This window comes from Mustela nivalis, assembly GCF_964662115.1.
Source record: "Mustela nivalis genome assembly, chromosome: 11".
NCBI lineage: Eukaryota > Metazoa > Chordata > Mammalia > Carnivora > Mustelidae > Mustela > Mustela nivalis.
Window position 1 is genome coordinate 64,334,042 of NC_139030.1, and position 19,998 is coordinate 64,354,039.

The following is a 19,998-nucleotide window of genomic DNA, read 5'->3' on the forward strand; positions in this document are numbered from 1 at the left end:
TACACACACAATTACAGACTATCTGCTAAACCCCAATATTTTTCAATTAAACCAACAGCCTGGGCTATTTTCTCTACATTAGAAAATAAATGTATCCAAATGCCTATACTAAATGGATGTTTTGGCTTAATTGAATACATCCCTTAAAGGAGTATCAGGTCTTTTTTTAGCTATATGCTCAGTTTGAACAAACAGAATATTTGCCACAATCTCTGTTATCCTCCCTGGACAATCTTTGTCCAGCAAAAATAACATAATTACATCTAATCATCATGATGAATATAGCATATATAGATTAAAATCCAGAATGCCTATTATGTTTCAACATCAGACATCAGAACAGAATATAGGATAGACTGGACTATTCGATTTTGATCCTGAGGACACAAAATTGGAACAAATGATTTCTGAGGGTCATTCAGTCCCCTAAGAATCTTTTACCAAAATTTACAAAATTTAAATTTACCAGTTTAAAACGGATTCATTCCAAACACACCTAAAATATTTGTTCCTTGGCATATTTGAAAGTCATCATGGCCACAAGAAGGGCAGAAAGATTCCTCTCATAGAAAAGTAAATAAAACAAATGCTTCTCTGCAGTTCAGGGATAAGAAAAGAACTGAACTTCAAAATTTCCCGAAAGCTACTAAGAGAAACAGGAATCACATTTCTATTGTAATGAATTAAAATATGCATCTGTATCACATTTGAATCTGGCATTGACTTGTATCATTCCACAAATGCCATCAAATCTGCATTCAACACATCAAGAGAAAATTCAGATACTCCAGAGCAAACAGACAGTCTCTCCTTTTTCTTAGCATCTGTAATTCTCCACTCCTCATAGGTATGAGTTGCTGGAAAGCAAACCCAGTTAACAATGTTAACAAAGTTAACAAATGATGTCACAATCCAGTTGTTACTCTTCTAAAATAGTTTTCACTCAAGTACGACACTCCCAAGGGTAATTGCTGGCCTGCCTCCTTAGTGCTAGCATTCCATTCAACTCTGAAATCACACATAATGTAACAAAGGGAAACTTTGGTATGTGGACATCAAGAATTGTTTTCCATCTTGTCCTACTATTGAGATATTTTTGTTATCTACAAATCATAACTTCCTTGTTTTTACTTTTACCCTAAATTCACTAGATTGAATGTTCCAGAATGTCCTGAACTTACACATGTATAGCTTTACATATCTCATCGGCGGTCTTTCCAGCTTTCCTTAACGTTATGGCAAGATTTTTGGCCCTATTTGCTTCTAGTAATGTCACTTTGTTGGACCCCTTCTGTGTTATCTTCTGCTTGCTTGAAGACAGATCAATGGCAGGACCCTGGGCTTTCGTCTTAAATATTTCTTCAAATTCATCCACATTTAAATCCTGGAGTAGAGAGAGATGAGATAGGCAAACCAGATTACACTTAAAAATTAAGTGTAAGCATCAAAGACCTGACTTTTTCTACTCAATATTGTCTTTGCTCATGGCGTACTCTATTTTCCTGTTTGTGCTATGACACGAAGTAGGCCACACATACATCTCTAGCGTCTCAACTAGAGAACTGACGCCATCTGGCCAACTCAACGGCTCTTCCCTACTTACCCTGCAGGGCTGGCCACCACAGACTAGAACCATCTATCAAACCAGAGACTGTGTGATTACGGAGTTCTTATTCACTGAGAGTTCAATAAAGGGTTTTTTTATGCCCTTTTATAAATGGAGGGCAGAGCTCATGTCAGATAGATATTTTGTGGCATTCACTAAAGACAATCACAACCACTCCAGAATCATAACCACTCCATGGTAACATAACTTCTTAAACACAGTTTTGAAACCACCTTACGAAACAGTGTCCAATTTCATTCTCCGATATAAAAATTCTTGTCTTCTTTACATCAAGGCATTTAAAACATTAACATTGTATCACCGAACCTTCCAGGTTAGCAGGGTACCCATTTCAGCTTTGCTGCCCAGAGAGCCCTCCCTGTCCCTAACCCACAAGAAAGATACCTCCAGAATCCGCTCGTCATCAATCTCGTTGAAGACCGTGCCATTGATCTGATTTGGCTTCAGGGCAACCCAGTTAAAAACTGGCATTCTGAATTTCGTCTTGATTGGCTTCTTTATTTTCACAGCTACAGAAGTCAGAGAGGTTGAAATTAAAACATCACCAAAGCCCCACGATCCTCAAGGACAATCATGGAACAGTCCTTGCAGATGACACTTTAACACTGGAGGAACACAGGCAAGAGGTGCCCAAGTGTTTATAAGCACAGAAAACACCACGCCTGGCTTTGGCTTAGAGCAATTTGAGGGCATCATTTGGTTGACCGATACAACATGATGGTAAAGTTGTCTAACAGCCAGGGGTTGATTTTTTTTTTTTTTCTTTTAAATGTAGACAAATGGATTACTGCAGTACACTCGACAATGTTAGGACAATGCTTAAGACAAAGTACTGGGGAGCAAAAATGATTAATAATGTTATTAGGCAGCAGGGAGAACACATGCTCTGGGACACTAGTGAGTGTGAGTCAGACTGTGAAATCCTATATTCTTGGTTCCAGAACTCATATTTCCAAACCAATCTTAAAAGACGATCAGAGACTGCAGGCAGCGGCTATCTACACCACCAGGAATGTAACATCAAGAAGGCCGGCTTTCTGTTGCAGCAACGCATTCTCATGGACCATTTTGACAATGGGGATTATACTGACACTGAGCTATTTCAACCAGGTCAAGGGCCACAAACAGCTCAAAATAGAAAAGATTTAAGATGACAGAAGTGGTACTCAGAAATCAGGATTAGTATTGCTTTTTGAGGATGGCCACGGTCCCTTCCCTGTTTCTTTAAAGAGCAATTTCTTCCCAGGAGTCAGCTACATGTGACTAGAAGGCATCCACGAACCCATGAAAAACGCAGAAAACCTCTTAATGGAGAAGAAGGGATATCTATCTTTGAGGGGTCAGGTGAGGAACTGTCAACTCCTCTTACTGCAGGGAAATGAGCTTTAAAAAAAAAGTAAATTCATTAAAAATTCCATGAATTCATTACACATCATAAGGAAGTCTCCCCAAACCATCGACACACACACGTGTGTCTATATATGCATGTATGTGTGTGTGCGCGCGTATATACATATATGTACACATATACATATATACATATACATACATACATTTTTTTTTTCTTAAGTCTGTCCTGAGCTGCCACCACGTTACTTGGGAGCTCCACTATTTGCCATCATTAGCGTCCTGCCATCATAAGGGAGGGAGAAGGACAGTATAGAACAAAATAAACCCAACGCACACTGGGCTCTTCCCTGGCTGCCTGCCATTCCTCCAGAGTTATGAAGGCCACATACACAGCAGGAATGTCATCTGATAAATCCAACAAGAGCATGCAAGAACACAGAAACATAGCTTTTGCCAAACCAGGCCTTTCTACCACCATGACCCCAGAGGCCCCACCACCCGACACTGTTGGACTGCTCACCACACTTCATTTTGGTCTACACTCCCCAGGAAAACCTGTGTCCTCCGTGGGACAAAGGAAGAGACCCTCCTCTAGCCTGGCATACAGAGGGAGAAGGGGGAGCAGGAGAGAAGCTGAGCAGGGATACTCCCACAATCTTGAGCTGGTGGGTCCTTGCCAATTGGTTCCGCCATACATCCATGGACACCACGGGCCCCAGGACACGCGCTGAAAGTTACTCCGTCTGCAGCTACCCTACTCTGAACTCATCAGCAAAATTACAAGTAAGCCTGAGATCAGAACACAGGCCAAAAAAAAAAAAAATGTTATCTTTAGAAAGTTGTCTTAACTCTGACTGGGGTGTGGGGAGTGGGTTATAGCAGAGGGGCCTAGAGGTGACCATGAAAGTCACTGTGCTCGCAGCATTCAGGCTAAAGGAGTGGCTTTGTGTGGATAGGCGTGTGTTCCAAAGAGAGAGCCAGAGACCAGTGGGAAGGGCCTGGAAAAGCAGCACCTTGCAGCTTGTCCTTGTTCTGAGGAGCAACTATCCTTTCTCCCCCCAGAATAAGTCTAAAATCCTTCTAGAGCTGAGGCCTTAGATTCAGCTCTGACCATTAAACTAAGGGGGGGGCACTCTTTTTCTCTCTGGGAGAAAGGAAAATGTCCTATGAAACCCAGGCTGCCTGCTTACAGAGCCCTCATCTCTTTTACTAAAATGTGTGGGCAAACCTGGACCAACAGTCAGCCAACGCAAGACTTCCCGCACATACAAGGTCCAAATGCGATGGTTCAGTGTAAGATGGGAGTGAGAAGATGTCAAAGCACAGTGTGACCAACAGAAACACACGGCAAACAACACTCAGTGAGGAGCAACCTACAGAAAAGCTTGATTGGCCCATCTTTTGTGGAAGCAGAAAGAACAAGAAAATACAAAAAAAAAAAAATTATATATTAGATATGGTTAGAGTCAAGCCGCTCAACAGTTCACGCACTCTTAGCAGAGAATTTCATGCTTCTTGGACACATTTCACAAGGCAGCACAGAGCCAAAAATTCATTTCCATTCGGGCCTGCCTTGAAGACTCACTCACTATCCTGTTTTAAGAAGTAATCCTTCTTAGAAGAGGGGAAAAAATGATTTCATTATCGTGGTCCCAAACAGCCATATTGAACCGTGCTATGTATTCCATAAGATACAAGTCACGTTTTAACAAAAAATCATCGGCCAAGTACAAATTCTCATTGTGAACTTACAATGCAACTTTTCCCAAAGAGACAGCAAAGGTTACAGACTGCCCAGCCATCTGTTGCACATGACCGACACGGGAAATGGGAGCCACGCTGCTCTATCACAGATGTGAGGAAGTAAGCCTAACGCTTCAAATATACATTCCATGCTGTATTATTTTCTCTATAAAATGTAAAGAAAAATTCACTAGATAAAATTAGAGGACTTCATTCAGGTGCCCTGTCTTGGCCACCACGCACATGACAGCTCATTTCCTACAGAAGAGAGAGGCCAAGGGTCCTGTTGCCCAACGATCCAAGGCCTAGCAATGTCCCTTGCCTCTACTGGGACATCCTGAATCTGTCTGGCCTCTTAATTCCAGGGAGAAAGTTACCCCACACACTGGCAACACATCTCATATAATGTGCTATGTAACGGTCTTATAATCCTTAGAGCTTGTAAAACAGAACATCTTGTCATTGTTTAATGGACACTTACGGCACCAAAGAGAAGTTTCTTAAGTTCCATGCACAGCCCTCTAAAAATGGTGTAAGACACAAAGGGGATACCCTCCAACGGCAGCACTCCTGAGGGCAGCAGTTGGTCATTAGCTAAACAGAAAGTTCCACGCCACAGAGCTGAGGTAATCAAGAGAGGCTGCAAGTGTTTAAAACTGAGTTGTGGTAAGAGTCCAGAGAGGACAAGACCCATTACTGAAGGGAGCCCTGGACCTGCACACCTCAGCCTCACGCCAAGGCAGGTCTGAGTTCCAGGTGAGAGCTTGGACGAATGGAAATGGAGGCTCTATTGTGGTAGGTTGTGCCAAAGAGAAAGGAAGTGGTGCCGACAAGAGCCACCGAAGCAGCCATGGGCCATGGTGAGTGCTCTCAGGATGCTACGAGGGAAGCCTCATCCGTAAGCCAAGCGCACATGCCAACTATAGGTCTTCACACTCCATGGCTGACGGCAGCCTTTCCACGGTAGGGATTCCTGGGCTTGTTAAGAGGTTCTTGGCTCACATTCCAAAATCCAACAGTTCCATGACGGCCACCTTCCCCTTTTGCTTTAGGAAGCAATAAGTTCTAGAAGAAAGTAGTAGATGGGACTGACCTTGAACAGTAGAGCTAAATCACTGGATTACTGTGAACATTACTCTTTTTTTAAAAGATTTTATTTATTTGTCAGAGAAAGAGAGCGAGTGTGCGCACAAACAAGGGGAGCAGCAGAGTTCTCTGGGGAAGCAGGTTCCCCGCTGAGAAGCCCGATGCGGGACCCGATCCCAGGACCCTGGGATCACGACTTGAGCTGAAGGCAGATGCCCAGTTACCTAAGCAACCCTGTGAACACTATTTATTTGTTTCCTGGACAAGTTTATGGAAGTTGGAGTAGAAGGAAACACAACAGACTCGGTGTCGAACAAGGTGCCTCTGGGAGGCTTTCTGGGGCCCAAAAGACCTTCGATTACTAGGACGAATTAGTGCTACTGACTGGCCGGTAGAGCCGCTGATGGGACACTCTGGGGGGATGGGGTGGGCAGTCCAGGAAATCTCTCACAGCTAAGACGGCCATTAGACATTGGACAGAAGGCTCTGAGAACTACCGCACCTATCATAGTGGTAGTTCTTCATTGGAAATGAGACCTCATAAAGGGACTGAAATGGAGGAGGAAGCAGAATTATCTGATGTCACAGAGATGGTCCGACTAAGCTCAGAGCTATTCAAGATGCCAGGGAAATGCTTCATGACAGGGAAAATGGCTGGTGGTATTTTAGAAAAGAGTAAGAAGTCACTTCCCTGAGTCAAAAAATCAGAACTCCCATTTCAAAGCCTTAGAACCACTCTCTCCCTCCCACCCCACCCATGCCCCGGTTCATCTCCCATGAGGTGGGGATGCCGCATTCTCTCCTGGTTAGCAGGAGGGCAGCAGGCACGATTCAGAAGCGTTTCAAGGCACGGAGATCCCACTGTTGGCAATGTTTCTCTTGAAGCTTCAGTCGCACTAGAGTGAATTCTGATGTCTTCAAATGCACAGAAGACGTGCCTGGAAGCCCACATCGAGCAATGACACAGAGAGCCATTTTCCCCTTTTGCAAATGACACTGTGAATACCTTCCAAAAACAGAGCCAAGAGCACCAGAAGCACCGTGTGTCAGAGCCCTGGCAAACAGATGCCCACAAGTGGTCGATGAATCCAGGAAAATGCACTGATTCCTAAGAAGGGAACTTGTCTTTCTCCCCTTTTCTAGGTGTTGAGAGTGGAAGGCAGAAAGTCTGCAAAAATCAGGACTGCCTGCTAGAGAGAGAACAACAACAGCTACCCAGAGACAAATACCCCTGTGCAGGGCTTCCCCTGCCCTGGCCACATCAGCAGCCCTGCTCTCAGACTAAGAGGAGGTACATGGGTTTGCAAGAGACCTGGACTTTCAGCAAGGCTTTAAAAGCCTCTGGAGGTAACACAAGTATTTCTTAACAAAGGTACCTGGGTCTGAATTCCGTGCTCTTACCTGCTAATCCTGAGTTGAAAACCACTGTGGGTGAGGATGTCCCAGGCAGCGGGGGTGCAGAGGGAGGAGGAGGGGGTGGTAAAGGAGGAGCAGGCACAATCTCGGCTGCAGGGCCTGGGAGAGGAGGAGGAGGGGGCGGCGGGGGAGGAGGAGGAGGAGGGGGCGGGGGCGGTGGCGGCATGGGTGGCGTGACTGGACCATTTTGCACTAGCGAAAAAGAAGAAACAAATTGCCTTTGAAAACAGGGGAAGGGTTTCACCGGCAGGATGTCACGTTGCACATTAAGTATCCAAAAGCAAAACACTGAAAAGGACACGGGAATTTTTTTCAAAGACTATACAATCCCCCTGGCAAATGGAGAATATACTGCAACATACGTGAAAGCTTCAGCTTTAGAAGCTTAATCTCAAAACGTCAGTTTTTAAAATCAGATAAAGAATCAGCCAACAAAAGCAGACCAAGGACATAAATGGACAGTGGATAAAAGAAGAAATACAAATATCCCAACACTCTCAGTTCTCCCACCGAGGCTTCTTACCTGCTTCAGGTGTGTCCGACGATGGAGGTAGTGGGGGAGGAGGGGGGGGCAGGGGTCCCGAGGAGGCGGCCCCCGTTACTGGTCCCACAAAGTTACCCACGGCCACTTCTGACCCCGTGGACAATGTGCCAGAAGCCACGACCGGCAGGATGGCGATGTCCCCATCCCCTTTCTTCTGAATTTTAATGGTCCCTTGTTTCTCCAGTTCATGAATCTTTTTTTCCAGGGTAGACTGTCTTTGAATGGCTTCTTCTTTTTCTTTGACCATTTTCCTTAATGTGTGAACCTGGGTATTTGCATCTTTGTAGATTTCCTGCAAAAAGAGTCCATAGTCAACAGTTTTATCTTCACATGACATTCATACCTATTACCATCAGAGTGGTAAATTGAGGATCAAGAAAAAGGAGAGGAGAGGAGAGGAGAGGAGAGGAGAGGAGAGGAGAGGAGAGGAGAGGAGAGGAGAGGAAAGGGAAAAAGAAAAAGGGAAAGGAAAAGGAAAGAAAAGAAAAGATACTCATAGGAATCCTATGAAGCTCAGCCAGATCCTATAAAATCCCATTCATTATCAATTGCTCATTGGTAATGCATGCAATATATTCTAGCAATTGTTACTGTCAATATAGTTCTTTCTATTAAGAAGTGCAACTAACGCAATTTTCCCTGCAGGTGGAGAAGAACGAGGCAGAAATGACCCAAAAATAATTTTATAGCTGACTCTGGAAAACAGTAAGGGTATTCGGGTAGGGCGGGATGTTTTCCTTTTATTTATTTTAAAATTCATTTGTAACTCTGAGACACATATCAGTTAACCGTAGACAAAAGGCCCTAAGTCAGATTTGGACAGAAATCAGACTGGGATTAAAAATCTGCAAAGCACGGAATAATCGACTCACCAACAACCAGGGGCCGATTGTTCTGGAACGGGGTTCTCTGGCCTTCACAATGCCCCCTGACCAAGCTTAGGACAGCAATCCTTGTAACGTTTTCCCTTCGGTATTTAGTTAACAGAACAGGCCAGTGCCTCCCTCTACTGATTACTTAGCCCTCTCTAGGCTTTTAGCAGAAAACCAAAAATTTACAATTTTCAATTTAAAGGCCATCCCCATTCCTTTTATTGGGGGCCCACCAAGGTCCCAGTGTAAGGATTTTATGGAACTTGCTTGCTGGGTCTTGTACATGTGATCTCTCACCACAAACCTCCAGCAGGCAGGGAAACATTCTTCACACCCTGTCTATTATTAATAATCTGAGAGTCTGACTTGAATTGAGTCCATATGCTGCAACTTTGTTTCCATGGCGTGCCAAAAAATAAATTTCCTAGAGGTAACTGTAGGACATGTCAGAAAATCAAGCAACACACACAGACATGATAAGCATCGCATAAAATGTGCCATTTCATCAACAATGGTGTAAAGGCAAGCCGTGTGCCTGAAAGCCCTCCAGGCATTTTGGTGATTTTATGTTCTGGACCGTTCTAAGCACACGGACAGCACTCTATAAATACCTGATACATAAGGTAAAACAACGCTAAGGCCAAATAAAATAGCGGGATTATCTGATAATAAAATGGTTTGGTTTTGCTTTGTCTTTTTTTTTTTTTTTTTAAATTTTTTTGGTGAATTCCATTAGCTCTTGCCTGTGTTGATTTCACCATTTCTACGGCAACCACCAAATCTGGTTTCAAGTAGAAGCAAAGCAAAAGAAAATACAAAGAAGTCCAAGTCCTAATAAAAATAAATAAGTGGCATGAATTAAACCCGTTCTGTGTTTTTATCTCTACGCTAATGGGTGATCCACTGAATCAACTCTGACTCATCCAGATGGGAAAATATTGCTACTCTCAAAATCTGGGATAAGGACTGAACCCCCAACATTTGATTGCACACACATGTGTATATGTACCCTAACTGTATGTACCTTTCATCTGAGTATTCCCTCTGAAATGCTTCTGATAAACATGCTGCATCAGTGCAATCCTCTGACATGAATGTACCCCGCATTCTACCAGGACTAAAGCCGGTGGTGCAGTGCACCTTTCCCACAATGCCCGTCTGGGGCAGCGGTCATCAGCACACTTACCCGAACAACATCCAGCTCCTTGTTCCTCTGCATGAGCTGCTTTTCCAGTTCCACGATCTTGGACATGGCTTCATTCTCCGTGTCCTGCAGTTTCTCAGACAACTGTAAAGTTTTAAAAGGGAAACCTGGGTCACAACACACAACCATTCTGCTCAGGACCCCAGTTCTCAGAGAAAGTGGAGCTCAAAAACCATTCTCAGAGAGAGTGGAGCTCAAGGCCCATCAGAGTCCTGCCTGTGTTCCCTGAGCTGTTTTCTGGAAATATTAATATTTATAAAAGGATTTGGAATGTCTATTTGTTTCTAACAGGAATTAATAATCTACACATGATCCTTAATAAAACCCATACATCAGCTCCTTAGTGTCGTCTCCCTCCATTTCTGCCAGAGCTGGCAAGGGTGGGGGACAGTAGGTAAGGCAAGAAGGGAAGGTCACCTGTCCTGCCCGAAGAAAAGGCCATTAGGCAAAAGCTTTTGAAAATCATCGGTCCACAATACTTGGTTCTATTATTATGGAAAACCAGGGTGAGAAAACAGTACTGCTGGTTTTGATCCAAACTACCCAAATAATAAAAGTTATTTGGAGGGGCAGTTCAAATAAACAGCCCGTCTGCTACAAGTGGGTTGTGTGACTATGGTCATGTGATGCTGGCTGAGGCTTCCCGAGGAAGACACGGTGAACCACATGTTACATAGTTTCTTTTCCCACAAGGCTCTGAAAGTGAGCAACCTTGGATTTCACTGAAAATGCTCTCAAGGAAAGAAGAGATCACAAGTAAAGAAAATCAAGGGGGCAAGGTGAGGAGGAAGCATGGAGATGAAAACGCTGATCAGGTTCAGAATATGAGTCAAATCTTTCAGGGTAAGAAACACTGGGCCGGTAAGTGTCCTTCCTAAGCAGGTGCCAGCCACGTCACAGCAGCACTCACGAGGGTGGGGGGAGGGTTGGCTCACTCACTTGGCTTAACTACAGCCAAGAAGATGCCCATTTTCAGAGTGAGGGAGGAAGGTGAAGGACATCGAGCGGGTCTGATACTCTCAACTAAGAAAATGTGGAAGAAAAGAAATGGACCACTCAAATAGCAGAAAATAATATTGCTGCAAAAAGAGACCATTCATTTATAACCAAGGACACTGTCAAGCAGAATTCAACAAAGAATTTGGTCCTCACAACACTTGGGTCTTTAAGAAGCACCATTTTTCTGTTCATTCCTGCAATATTCAAATATCTGCGTAATGGATGACCACATGAACAGCCTCTGAAGGCCTTCAGACTCATAGCCCTGTCTGTGGCAAGAAAAAATGAGCCTCTGCCCTGAAATGGAGTTGAGGTTATACAGAGAGGACACTCCTTGAGGAGGATAGAAGGGAACGCTCGCTAATTTCCCTGAAAAGGCCTATTGTTGAAAAGAATCTTTTTAGAACTTGAGTAAGCATAAGGCAAGACTGTGCAGACATGCATCGTGGACACAAGACCACCCTGTCCACCAGCCTGTGTGGACACTCTGGGGTAGAGCAGGACTTACATTCACAAGACTCTGAGTGAAATATAACTTACTGACACTTCAAACCAAACTCGCACAGAGGCTGAAGTGGGCGGTATCTTGCCTGGGCAGCCATGCTAGTTGTACTGAGGGACAGGGTTAGGTGGGAGGTGGGAAGACACAAGTAACAGTCCATTAGTCCTGGGGCTTATTTAAGTTGCTAGAACCCAACTGCCATGGGCCTATGGGGGCACGTGTGATAGAAAATGATTCTGTTCAGTAGAACAGGACTTCTTCACCTCAGCCCAGATTCACATACTCGAGTGACCTTTCCCCCTAACATGGCACCAATCACCTCACTCTTGGGTGCCTGTCTGTAACAAAGATGGCCAGGGAACCTGGGCTCAGCGGAAACCGAGCAGACGAGGGAAGGCAAGGCAACGGACTCCCCTTGGTTTTAAGTAACAGCCACGCTTTCTTTGAAAGAACCCCGAGGGGCTTTTGACAGCTCTCTCTCTCTCCAGCTACAGCTCACCCCTACACTCGGAATCCCGTCACCGACCGCCCTAACAGCTAAGCGTGTGTGCGTCTCCTGTTCCGAGCGGTAGTTACATGAGAAATGTTCTCCTCCAGCTCTTCCACCCTCTCCAAGGCCGCGTTCTTGGTTTCAGCGTCTTCCAGCAGAGCTCCCACGTCGAACACGTTGTCCAGGTACGCCTGGATCTGCACCTGGAGTTTGTCGCTCTCCGTGTGCTTCAGTTTCTAAAAACCAAAACACCAAGAGAGGGCGGCGTGAGCGTAGCTGTGGAAAGAGAACGTAATAGCACGACAGCCTGCATGTCTCCATTTGTTCCAAACACTGCGGTCTTTTCCAAGAGAGGGTGTGATGTCTCAGCCTCCTCGAGACAATCACAGAGTGTTCAAGTGTCTAAGAAGCCACCATCAGATTACTTCCTGGCGAATACCCTCTCTCAAGTATACACACATTTCCTCCCTAATCCTTCCTACAGATATGTTCCCCATATCGACATATTCCAAACCAGAGCATTTTGATACAGGTGAAATTAGACAACAGAAAAATTAAGAAGCAGCTTCAGAAGACAGCAACGGTCCCAGGTTTGAGACACATCTGTGTGCAGAGGATGTTAGAATCAGTGTAATTTGCCTGACTAGAGAGGGTGGTTCCACTGAGGAGGAGGGTTAGGCAGGAGGTGGGAAGACACGGATGGAGTATACCAGCCCTGGGTTTTATTAATAAGTTGCTAGAATCCACCCTCCAAGGTAACTTCCCCCACAATACTGATGGAGTTTAGGGCTCCCCAAAGCACAGATAAGGAAGATTTCCTCTACTCCCTGCATTACAGGCCCAGGCATCCCAAAGGAAGTCAATCAACTTTAAGGTGAAATTAGAGATCAAGAAAATCTGTGAGTCTTCCTTGCAAGTAACATACGTCCTGACCTCCCCCTGGGGGAAACAGATGAGTAGCTATAATATTCCTGGCATAGGGAAGATACCAAAAAACAGATTGAACAAATCAATGGCTACTTACAAGGCTGGGTTTTTGTTAACCAATGAAGCATTTACATATTATATGCTTATAATATTAATCTTTTAACCACCTCTATCAAGGTCCAGAACCAACAGACCAAGACGTTAGAGAAACAGAGTTTTAGAAAAAAGTTTTAAATTTTTCAGAGGAATTACGTTCTACATAAATTCTCAGAAAGATGGATTTTCTCCTTGGTCTAATCTGGAAATTAGTAACTTAGCTTGTCTCAAAGAGAGTCTATTCCATCTTAGTTTAGGAGTACATGCTTAAAAAGACATCTGAACAAGGGCAGAGCCCTTGTTTTCCAGAAAGGAAAATAAAGCAGGAGCTAGGCATGTTTTCTCACCAAGTACACCATTAGTAACGGGCACTATCTGATGTGTTCCTCTCACCATAGCAGCCTGGAGCCCAAAGGAGCTTTGCACGGCCATCACAAAACTAAACCCACAAGACCATTAGCGATTGATACACCCAGTGGGCGCTCAAATCCTGCCACTCTCAGAGTAGGCAGGGAAAGCAGAGAGAGAAACCTTGATTGTAGAGCAGGGAAAACTTTTCAGTGCCAAATTCTAAGATACTAGTGATTGTTCAAGTCAGAAAACAACTCAAACACCTCTATAACGGAAATCTGTCATGCCTCTCCCTGAGTACAGTCCTTAGACAACAGGAATCTCTCCAAGGGCAGCCTAGCTGGTGTGCTGAGCCAGGCCACGAGCTCAGAGAGCAACTGATGCTGTGACTCTGCTTCACAATAAACTGTAATTACCTGGCTTCCCCCCCTAACAGAGACAGGCATCTAAACTCTCGAGAGCTCCCAGGGAAGCACTTCTATCTTCTTCGTGGCTAGAAACAAGACTGGAAATTGAGGTTAACAATTCTTGCCCTCTTGCAAGTGGCCTTTCAAATTCAAGTAGACTATTGCTGTACAGAAGGGAAACAAAACTTCTCAAGAACCAAAGGACATAAGGGCACCCTATGCACACATGGCTACTCAAGTCCATTCACGGTTTTCACATCAACATTTCCTAGGTGAAGAACAACTACAGGGAACTGGCTAAGTACTTCTGCTGGGGAGTCAGAGAAAGAGAAAGGTTAGATCTCCTTCTCCCAAGAACTTAAAAGTGGAATGGCCAAGGGGCACCTGGGTGCTTCAGTCGTTAAGTGTCTGCCTTCAGCTCAGGTCATGATCTGGGGATCCTGGGATTGAGCCCTGCATTGGGCTCCCTGCTCAGCAGGAAGCCTGCTTCTCTGTCTTCCACTCTCCCTGCTTGTGTTCCCTCTCTTGCTATGTCTATCTGTCAAATAAATTTTAAAAATCTAAAAAAAAAAAAAAAGGACCAGCCAAAGCCACAAAAGCATCAAACAGAATGTAATCACTACATGAGGAAGTCTCTAGTGTCCATTTCCTCTTTTTTTTTTTTTTTCTGTGCTCTCAGCATTTGTTCATCACTCTTTGCAGTCTTGGATTGATGGGGTCCCCAAAGTAACCAAGAACGTGGATTGCCCAAGAGCCCAGACGAGGGTGTAAGACTTGCCCCGGACGGAGCTCAAACGCGGAAGGAAAGCTGCAGCAAGGCTACAAGAGGTTGTCTGGCCCCAGTACAAATAGACTGCTGGCAGACCACAGCCCAAGGTCCCAGGAGATCTGCAAGAATCCAGTTTCGCTGGCCAACTGCATCACTCGGCGAGGTTCCCTTTACCCAGCGCTATGGGACCCGACCACATAGAGCTTCGAGCGTTCTAGTCACGGCGGAAGTGCATCTTTGAAGGCAGGCAAAATAAATCAAGTCTTACACTGGAGCCAAAGGTCGCAGCTCTACTTACATCCAAGTATTCATCCAGGCCTAGCTTGGTAAATTCATACTGGAGGTGCACTCTGAAATTCATGTCTTCCACTGAATGGACTACGATATTAATGAACTGCATGGAGGCCACCTGCAATGAAATTGCCAATGGGTTACAGGGCTCCCAACCGGTCTTCTCGGTTTAATGGCAGGCAGATGCTTTCAGTGTCACACATTTCAATGCACTTACCCGTCTCCTTTTCCTTCCTTGCGCTGGGTGTTTAAAAACATTTTACCATTTTTTTTTAATTTAAAAGTCATAGAGATGCCACTGTAGGATGCCACTCCTTATCTACTAGAACGACTATAATCAAAATGCAAGTCCGGCAAGGCAGTGGATGAAGCAGAACCCGCATCCTCCTGGAGCGTCCACCAGTGCAGCCACTCCACAGAGTGTTAGAAACTGAGTTCCCATAGGACCTGGCCATCTGCCCCTGGTATGTCCCCATGGGAAATGCAAATGCACGCCCGTATAGAAACTCACACAGAAATGTTCACAAAACCATTATTCACAACCAGAAAATGGGTGGGGGAAGATCACTACTGTCCATCAACCAATGGGTTAAAATAATGTGCTCTATCCGTACACCGGAATGTTATGTGGCGATAAAAAGGGATTAAGGTCCTGTTGCATCTTCTAACTTGAAAACATTATGCTACGTGAACAAGTTATCTTCAAAGACCACATGTGTGGGGGCGCCTAGGTGGCTCAGTGGATTAAGCCTCTGCCTTCGGCTCAGGTCATGATCTCAGGGTTCTGGGATCGAGCCCCACATCGGGTTCTCTGCTCAGCAGGGAGCCTGCTTCCCCCTCTCTCTCTGCCTGCCTCTCCTCCTACTTGTGATCTCTGTCTGTCAAATAAATAAAAATTTTTTTAAAAAAGACCACATGAGTGATGATGCCATTCCTATTAAACATCCAGAACAGGACGTCCATGGAGATAGAGTAGATTAGAAGCTGCCAAGGACTGGGGACAGGAGAATGGGCAGCAACTACTAACAGGGATTCCTTCCGGCGTGACAAAATGTTCTAACTTAGACCTCAGGCATGGCTGCATGACCCTGCAAATATGCAAAAAATATCCTTTCGGGGGGTAAGTTAGATGTTATGTTCTTCACTTCTCAGTAAAACTTTTTTTAAAAAAAATCTTATGGGTATATACAACAAACTGTGTAAGACGTTAAAGGCATATCATAGAAAATGTGAACAATCTTATAAAAAACAACATTTAGAAAATCACCTATCGTGGTACCACAGGCTAATCACTTCTGAAATTTCACCATGGGCCCCACTATACCAACAAGATCATAACACGATCTCTGACCTAACTTCCCATTTTAAACAGTCAACCAGTTTCCACTCCACAAAGCCTTGGATTTACTGCTTTCTTTCCATGACTGCATCAGTGGCGCTGAGACCTGCCACAGAGAAAACCAGTTCCTGGTTTGGTAAAAGAACAAAACAAAGTTCAGGAGATCTGTTTTGCTTTTTTTTAATGATTTTTATTTTTCAGTAATGTCTACCCCCAGCATAGGGCTCAATCTTATAACCCCAAGATCAAGAGTTGCATGCTCTACCAACTGAGTCAGCCAGGGGCCCTATTTTGTCCTTAACAGTGACATTTATGGTGAAAATATCTTACTAATGTTTTCCCTCTATGGGTAAAAGAACAAAACAAGGAGGTAGAATGAGTGAGAGCTACAGATTCACAGTTACTCTGAAAGCCGCCTTCTTCCATTCTCCTCCAAACCCAGTTTTTTTTATCTTTTTTTTTTTAATTGTTTCTATTGAGTTAGATTCTCCTTTGAATGGAAGTCATACATTGGATGATCTCTCTGGAAGACAGTGAGCTCTCTAGGTTATAAGAAGACTTGCAATTTACTAAAAAATGACTTCACATTCTGTGGTTAAATGAGTTAAAGATTTCATTAGACTTTTTTTCCACACACACACACACACACACACACACACACAAAATACAGGAAAAGGCCTTATGCTATGCTAGAAAAATTTATATTTTATGGGGAATAAGTTGTTTGGGAGGTTGTACGATTTTAACTGCCTTCCCAAGGCCAGTTTAAGAAAAGCCTCATTTTCTGGGAGGAAAATATGGTTCAATCCTGGCATCTGTCCATTTCTCTTCTGAGTATCTGTTGAGTTTTAAGATAGGCCTGAGAGGCAACTATCTGCTCAGTGACAGAGGAATTGAGCATAGTACCTATATTCCAGTGGCTCCTAAATTAGCTTCCTCACTGCATGCACATATAAATAATGGCAAGAAATAGACTCTCCCTTGTAAACAGTGAAGGCATTTTAAAGGACTTGATTATATAATCGTAATTTCAGCAGAAACTCAAGTGGCAGGGATATCCCCAAGGTATGATAATCACTGAAGTGGGCCACGTGTAACACAGCAAGGAATGGTGTGGACCACGGCAAACTGGCAAGGGGATCTTCAGACTAAAAATAGGGGCAACTTGGCTCCAGCAGCTGATACTCTGCAAGCGCAGGGGTTTTGTGTTAGCTGAAATTTTTAGTTTAAAAAAAAAAAAAATCAACAATCCGTATTTTATGCACCATTTCCAAATTTTTTATGGAAGGACGTCACTGTCAGACCCAGCTCACCAGCCTGTAGGTTGGCTTCGGTGTGGGAGCCTCCAGTTTGCAACCTCAGCTTTCAGGGACAAAGAAGTTGCCCCTCTGAAGGCAGAGGAAAAAAACCGGTAAAGTGAGCCATGTATGGATTCTTCACGTACTTATCATTCGTGCCAACACAGGCCTTCAACACTTCAGAAATTCCTAACAACAAAATTAAAAAGCCAATGTGAAAGTACTCCTTGTTTCACATTGTTTGCCTTTTAAAAAAAAAAAAAAAAAAAAAAGCAAGTAACAAGCTTTGATGGAACAGAAAAGTTTCTCTAAAAGGACCTCATCATTCTCATAGAATTTAGAAGGGGTTGAGGGCTAGGATGCACATAAAATTTAAGGACCCAGAAAAGTTTTTCACATGAAAGGGTTAGAAATCTGCAAAACTATGTTTCATGGTTTATGGCTGTTGAACCAAGTTGAATAAAACCATGCCTGGCTCCCTCCACACAGGTTTGAACAGACCGGACAAGGTAAGAACTGGACGGGTACCTGCTCCAAGCTGGAGGGGAGCTGAGAGATGAAGGCCCTGTGAGATCGCCTAGGCTCAGAAGTCGCCCAGGGTCAACCGGATTGGGTCAGAGAAAGCCTGCAGATCTGGGTGCACTCATGGGTCGTGTGTCTCGGAAATTCTCTAGGGTATATTTCCATCTTCACCCCAAGATTAAGATTTAAGTTTAAAAATTCAGCAGTGCTTACACTCCTTTTGCTGTTCATCCCTGCAGAGGACAGTGCTGCTGTTGAACCACGCGTCCTTGCACGTGAACTACCATGCTAATATACGGACATGCTCACAGCTACCAGAGCGGGAAAGAGATCAAGGGGGGGTGGGGCGGGGAGCAGGGGTGGAAATCACTGCTGTATAATAGTTTGGGGGAGGCATACAGTTCAATTCTACAAACCAATGAGCTGTAATCTTTGAGAATGTAGTCTGGAGAAAGTCACGGGCTGGGGTGTGCAAAAGACAAAATGGTCAAGATTCTTGGTTTTCTACTTTCTTGACTGACAGCTAAAACTGGCAATTGCAGGAATTTGTACCAGGAGTGAATGTCCTTTCCCCAAACACACGGCTTCACCCTTTATTTGCTATGCAGCACATGAGGGATAAAACTGGAAATAAACACCAATTTCCCCTGTAAGGGGAAACTACAGAGTGTGAGGAACACTCTAGACTGAATCTACAGCATACTATACTCAATTTTCTGTCCTTTGTAACATTTATAAGCACATACATACACACATATGTAGGATATAGGAATATAAATGGATTTAGGAAAAAAGCACACAAACGGAGTTTACTTCATTGAATGTAACGTAGTACTGGAATAACTCACCATAAAATCTATGTTATTGTCTTCATTCCTGAAATGTTCCATCAACTTCTCAAAGCGCTGTTTTTCTCCACAAACCTGAAATACACATTTTCATCATGCATATGAAATTCCAAACATAGGCATTCTAAAATGAGATGCAGGAATTTTAGCATTAATAATTATTTCCAGAATATCTTTTTATTGCCTCGCTCACACACTTCTCTTCTAAGTCAGTTAACTCTTAAGTACCAACTTGAGCCAGGCCCTTGGTTTCTTTTAAATGTTCCCTTGATATCTTGAAATCTCTATCGAATGTGTTTTTCTTTTACTGGCTATCTTTGCAATCCATTGTTTTTTTAGCCCACACTCAGAATCCCAAGATGTTATGATTTAAAAAAAACCAAAAACAAAAACAGCCCCTTCTCCCCATACCTCATTTTCCTTTTTACAAAAGCACTTTTAAAATAGGCATGCTAAAAGATTTGAACAATGTAGCATTTAAATTCCTTGAAAGCAGATTGAAAACATTCCTATTATATCTAAATCAAATAATTTTAGTGCATAAGTCACAACAAAGAGGTAGACACCATAAAATAAAGTACCTACTCTTAGAGAAGACACTTGGGAAGCTATATTAACCCATTCAAGGAAAGTACAGAAGTTTGTAGTAATTTATGAAGTAGTACCTCTTAGGCCTGAAACATTCACCTCAAATTAATGCTTTCACTGAACAGGTTAAAGAGGCAGGTAAATTACTGTAAACTCCAGGACCCCCAAAGTATCTGGGTCTACACAGGAGTTAAAAACACAGAGTCAAAGGAAGATTTGTAACAAAGAAGAACTCTTTGGAGACTTAGTCCCAAAATCAAAGGATAAACTTTAATTCTGCCAGTGACCTTGGCTACCTTTTTTTGGAACCCACTGGATTATTCTTTTTGCCTTCAGAAAATATGTACCTCAATACCCATGAGCTATGTATAATGTGGATAAGACACAGTCTCTGGTCTTAATATTTTGAATTTAATCTGGGTTTCACATGCTTGACTCGATTTTCCAGTTCTATTTGTCACCTTAGCAATACAAAGGATGGTCCTGAAGAATTTCCCTAAAATGACATTTCATAGTGCTATACAGTAGCCATTTAGTTCCATTATGTTAAATCGCACATATATATATACACACATATATAAAGAGAAAGATTCAAGAAGACGGCAATTTTGTCTTTTTTGTTCACTACTCTTATCTTCAGCTTCTAGAACAATGCTTACCATGTTGTAAGTTCCCGATAATCTTTGCTGAATTACACTGAAAAAAGGAGAAATGAGTAATCACGTGAAA

The 19,998-nt window shown here is 43.5% G+C and overlaps 1 protein-coding gene across 10 annotated transcripts in view; it reads right to left on the reverse strand.

Moving 5' to 3' along the window:
- Positions 1-19,998, reverse strand: part of FMNL2 (formin like 2) — a 299,371-nt gene that overhangs the window by 18,318 nt on the left and 261,055 nt on the right. For 6 of the 10 annotated variants that reach the window (XM_082689929.1, XM_082689922.1, XM_082689930.1 and 3 more), the window contains 8 exons: positions 18,682-18,756; positions 14,682-14,792; positions 11,920-12,069; positions 9,825-9,926; positions 7,746-8,058; positions 7,208-7,414; positions 2,012-2,136; positions 1,182-1,384 (listed from right to left, as the gene is read on the reverse strand). In XM_082689929.1, coding sequence (XP_082546055.1) covers positions 1,182-1,384; positions 2,012-2,136; positions 7,208-7,414; positions 7,746-8,058; positions 9,825-9,926; positions 11,920-12,069; positions 14,682-14,792; positions 18,682-18,756 — 1,286 coding nt within the window. Of the gene's footprint in view, positions 1-1,181; positions 1,385-2,011; positions 2,137-4,354; positions 4,376-7,207; positions 7,415-7,745; positions 8,059-9,824; positions 9,927-11,919; positions 12,070-14,681; positions 14,793-18,681; positions 18,757-19,998 lie in introns of all 10 variants that reach the window. The other 4 variants (XM_082689926.1, XM_082689923.1, XM_082689921.1 and 1 more) reach the window with 1 other exon arrangement.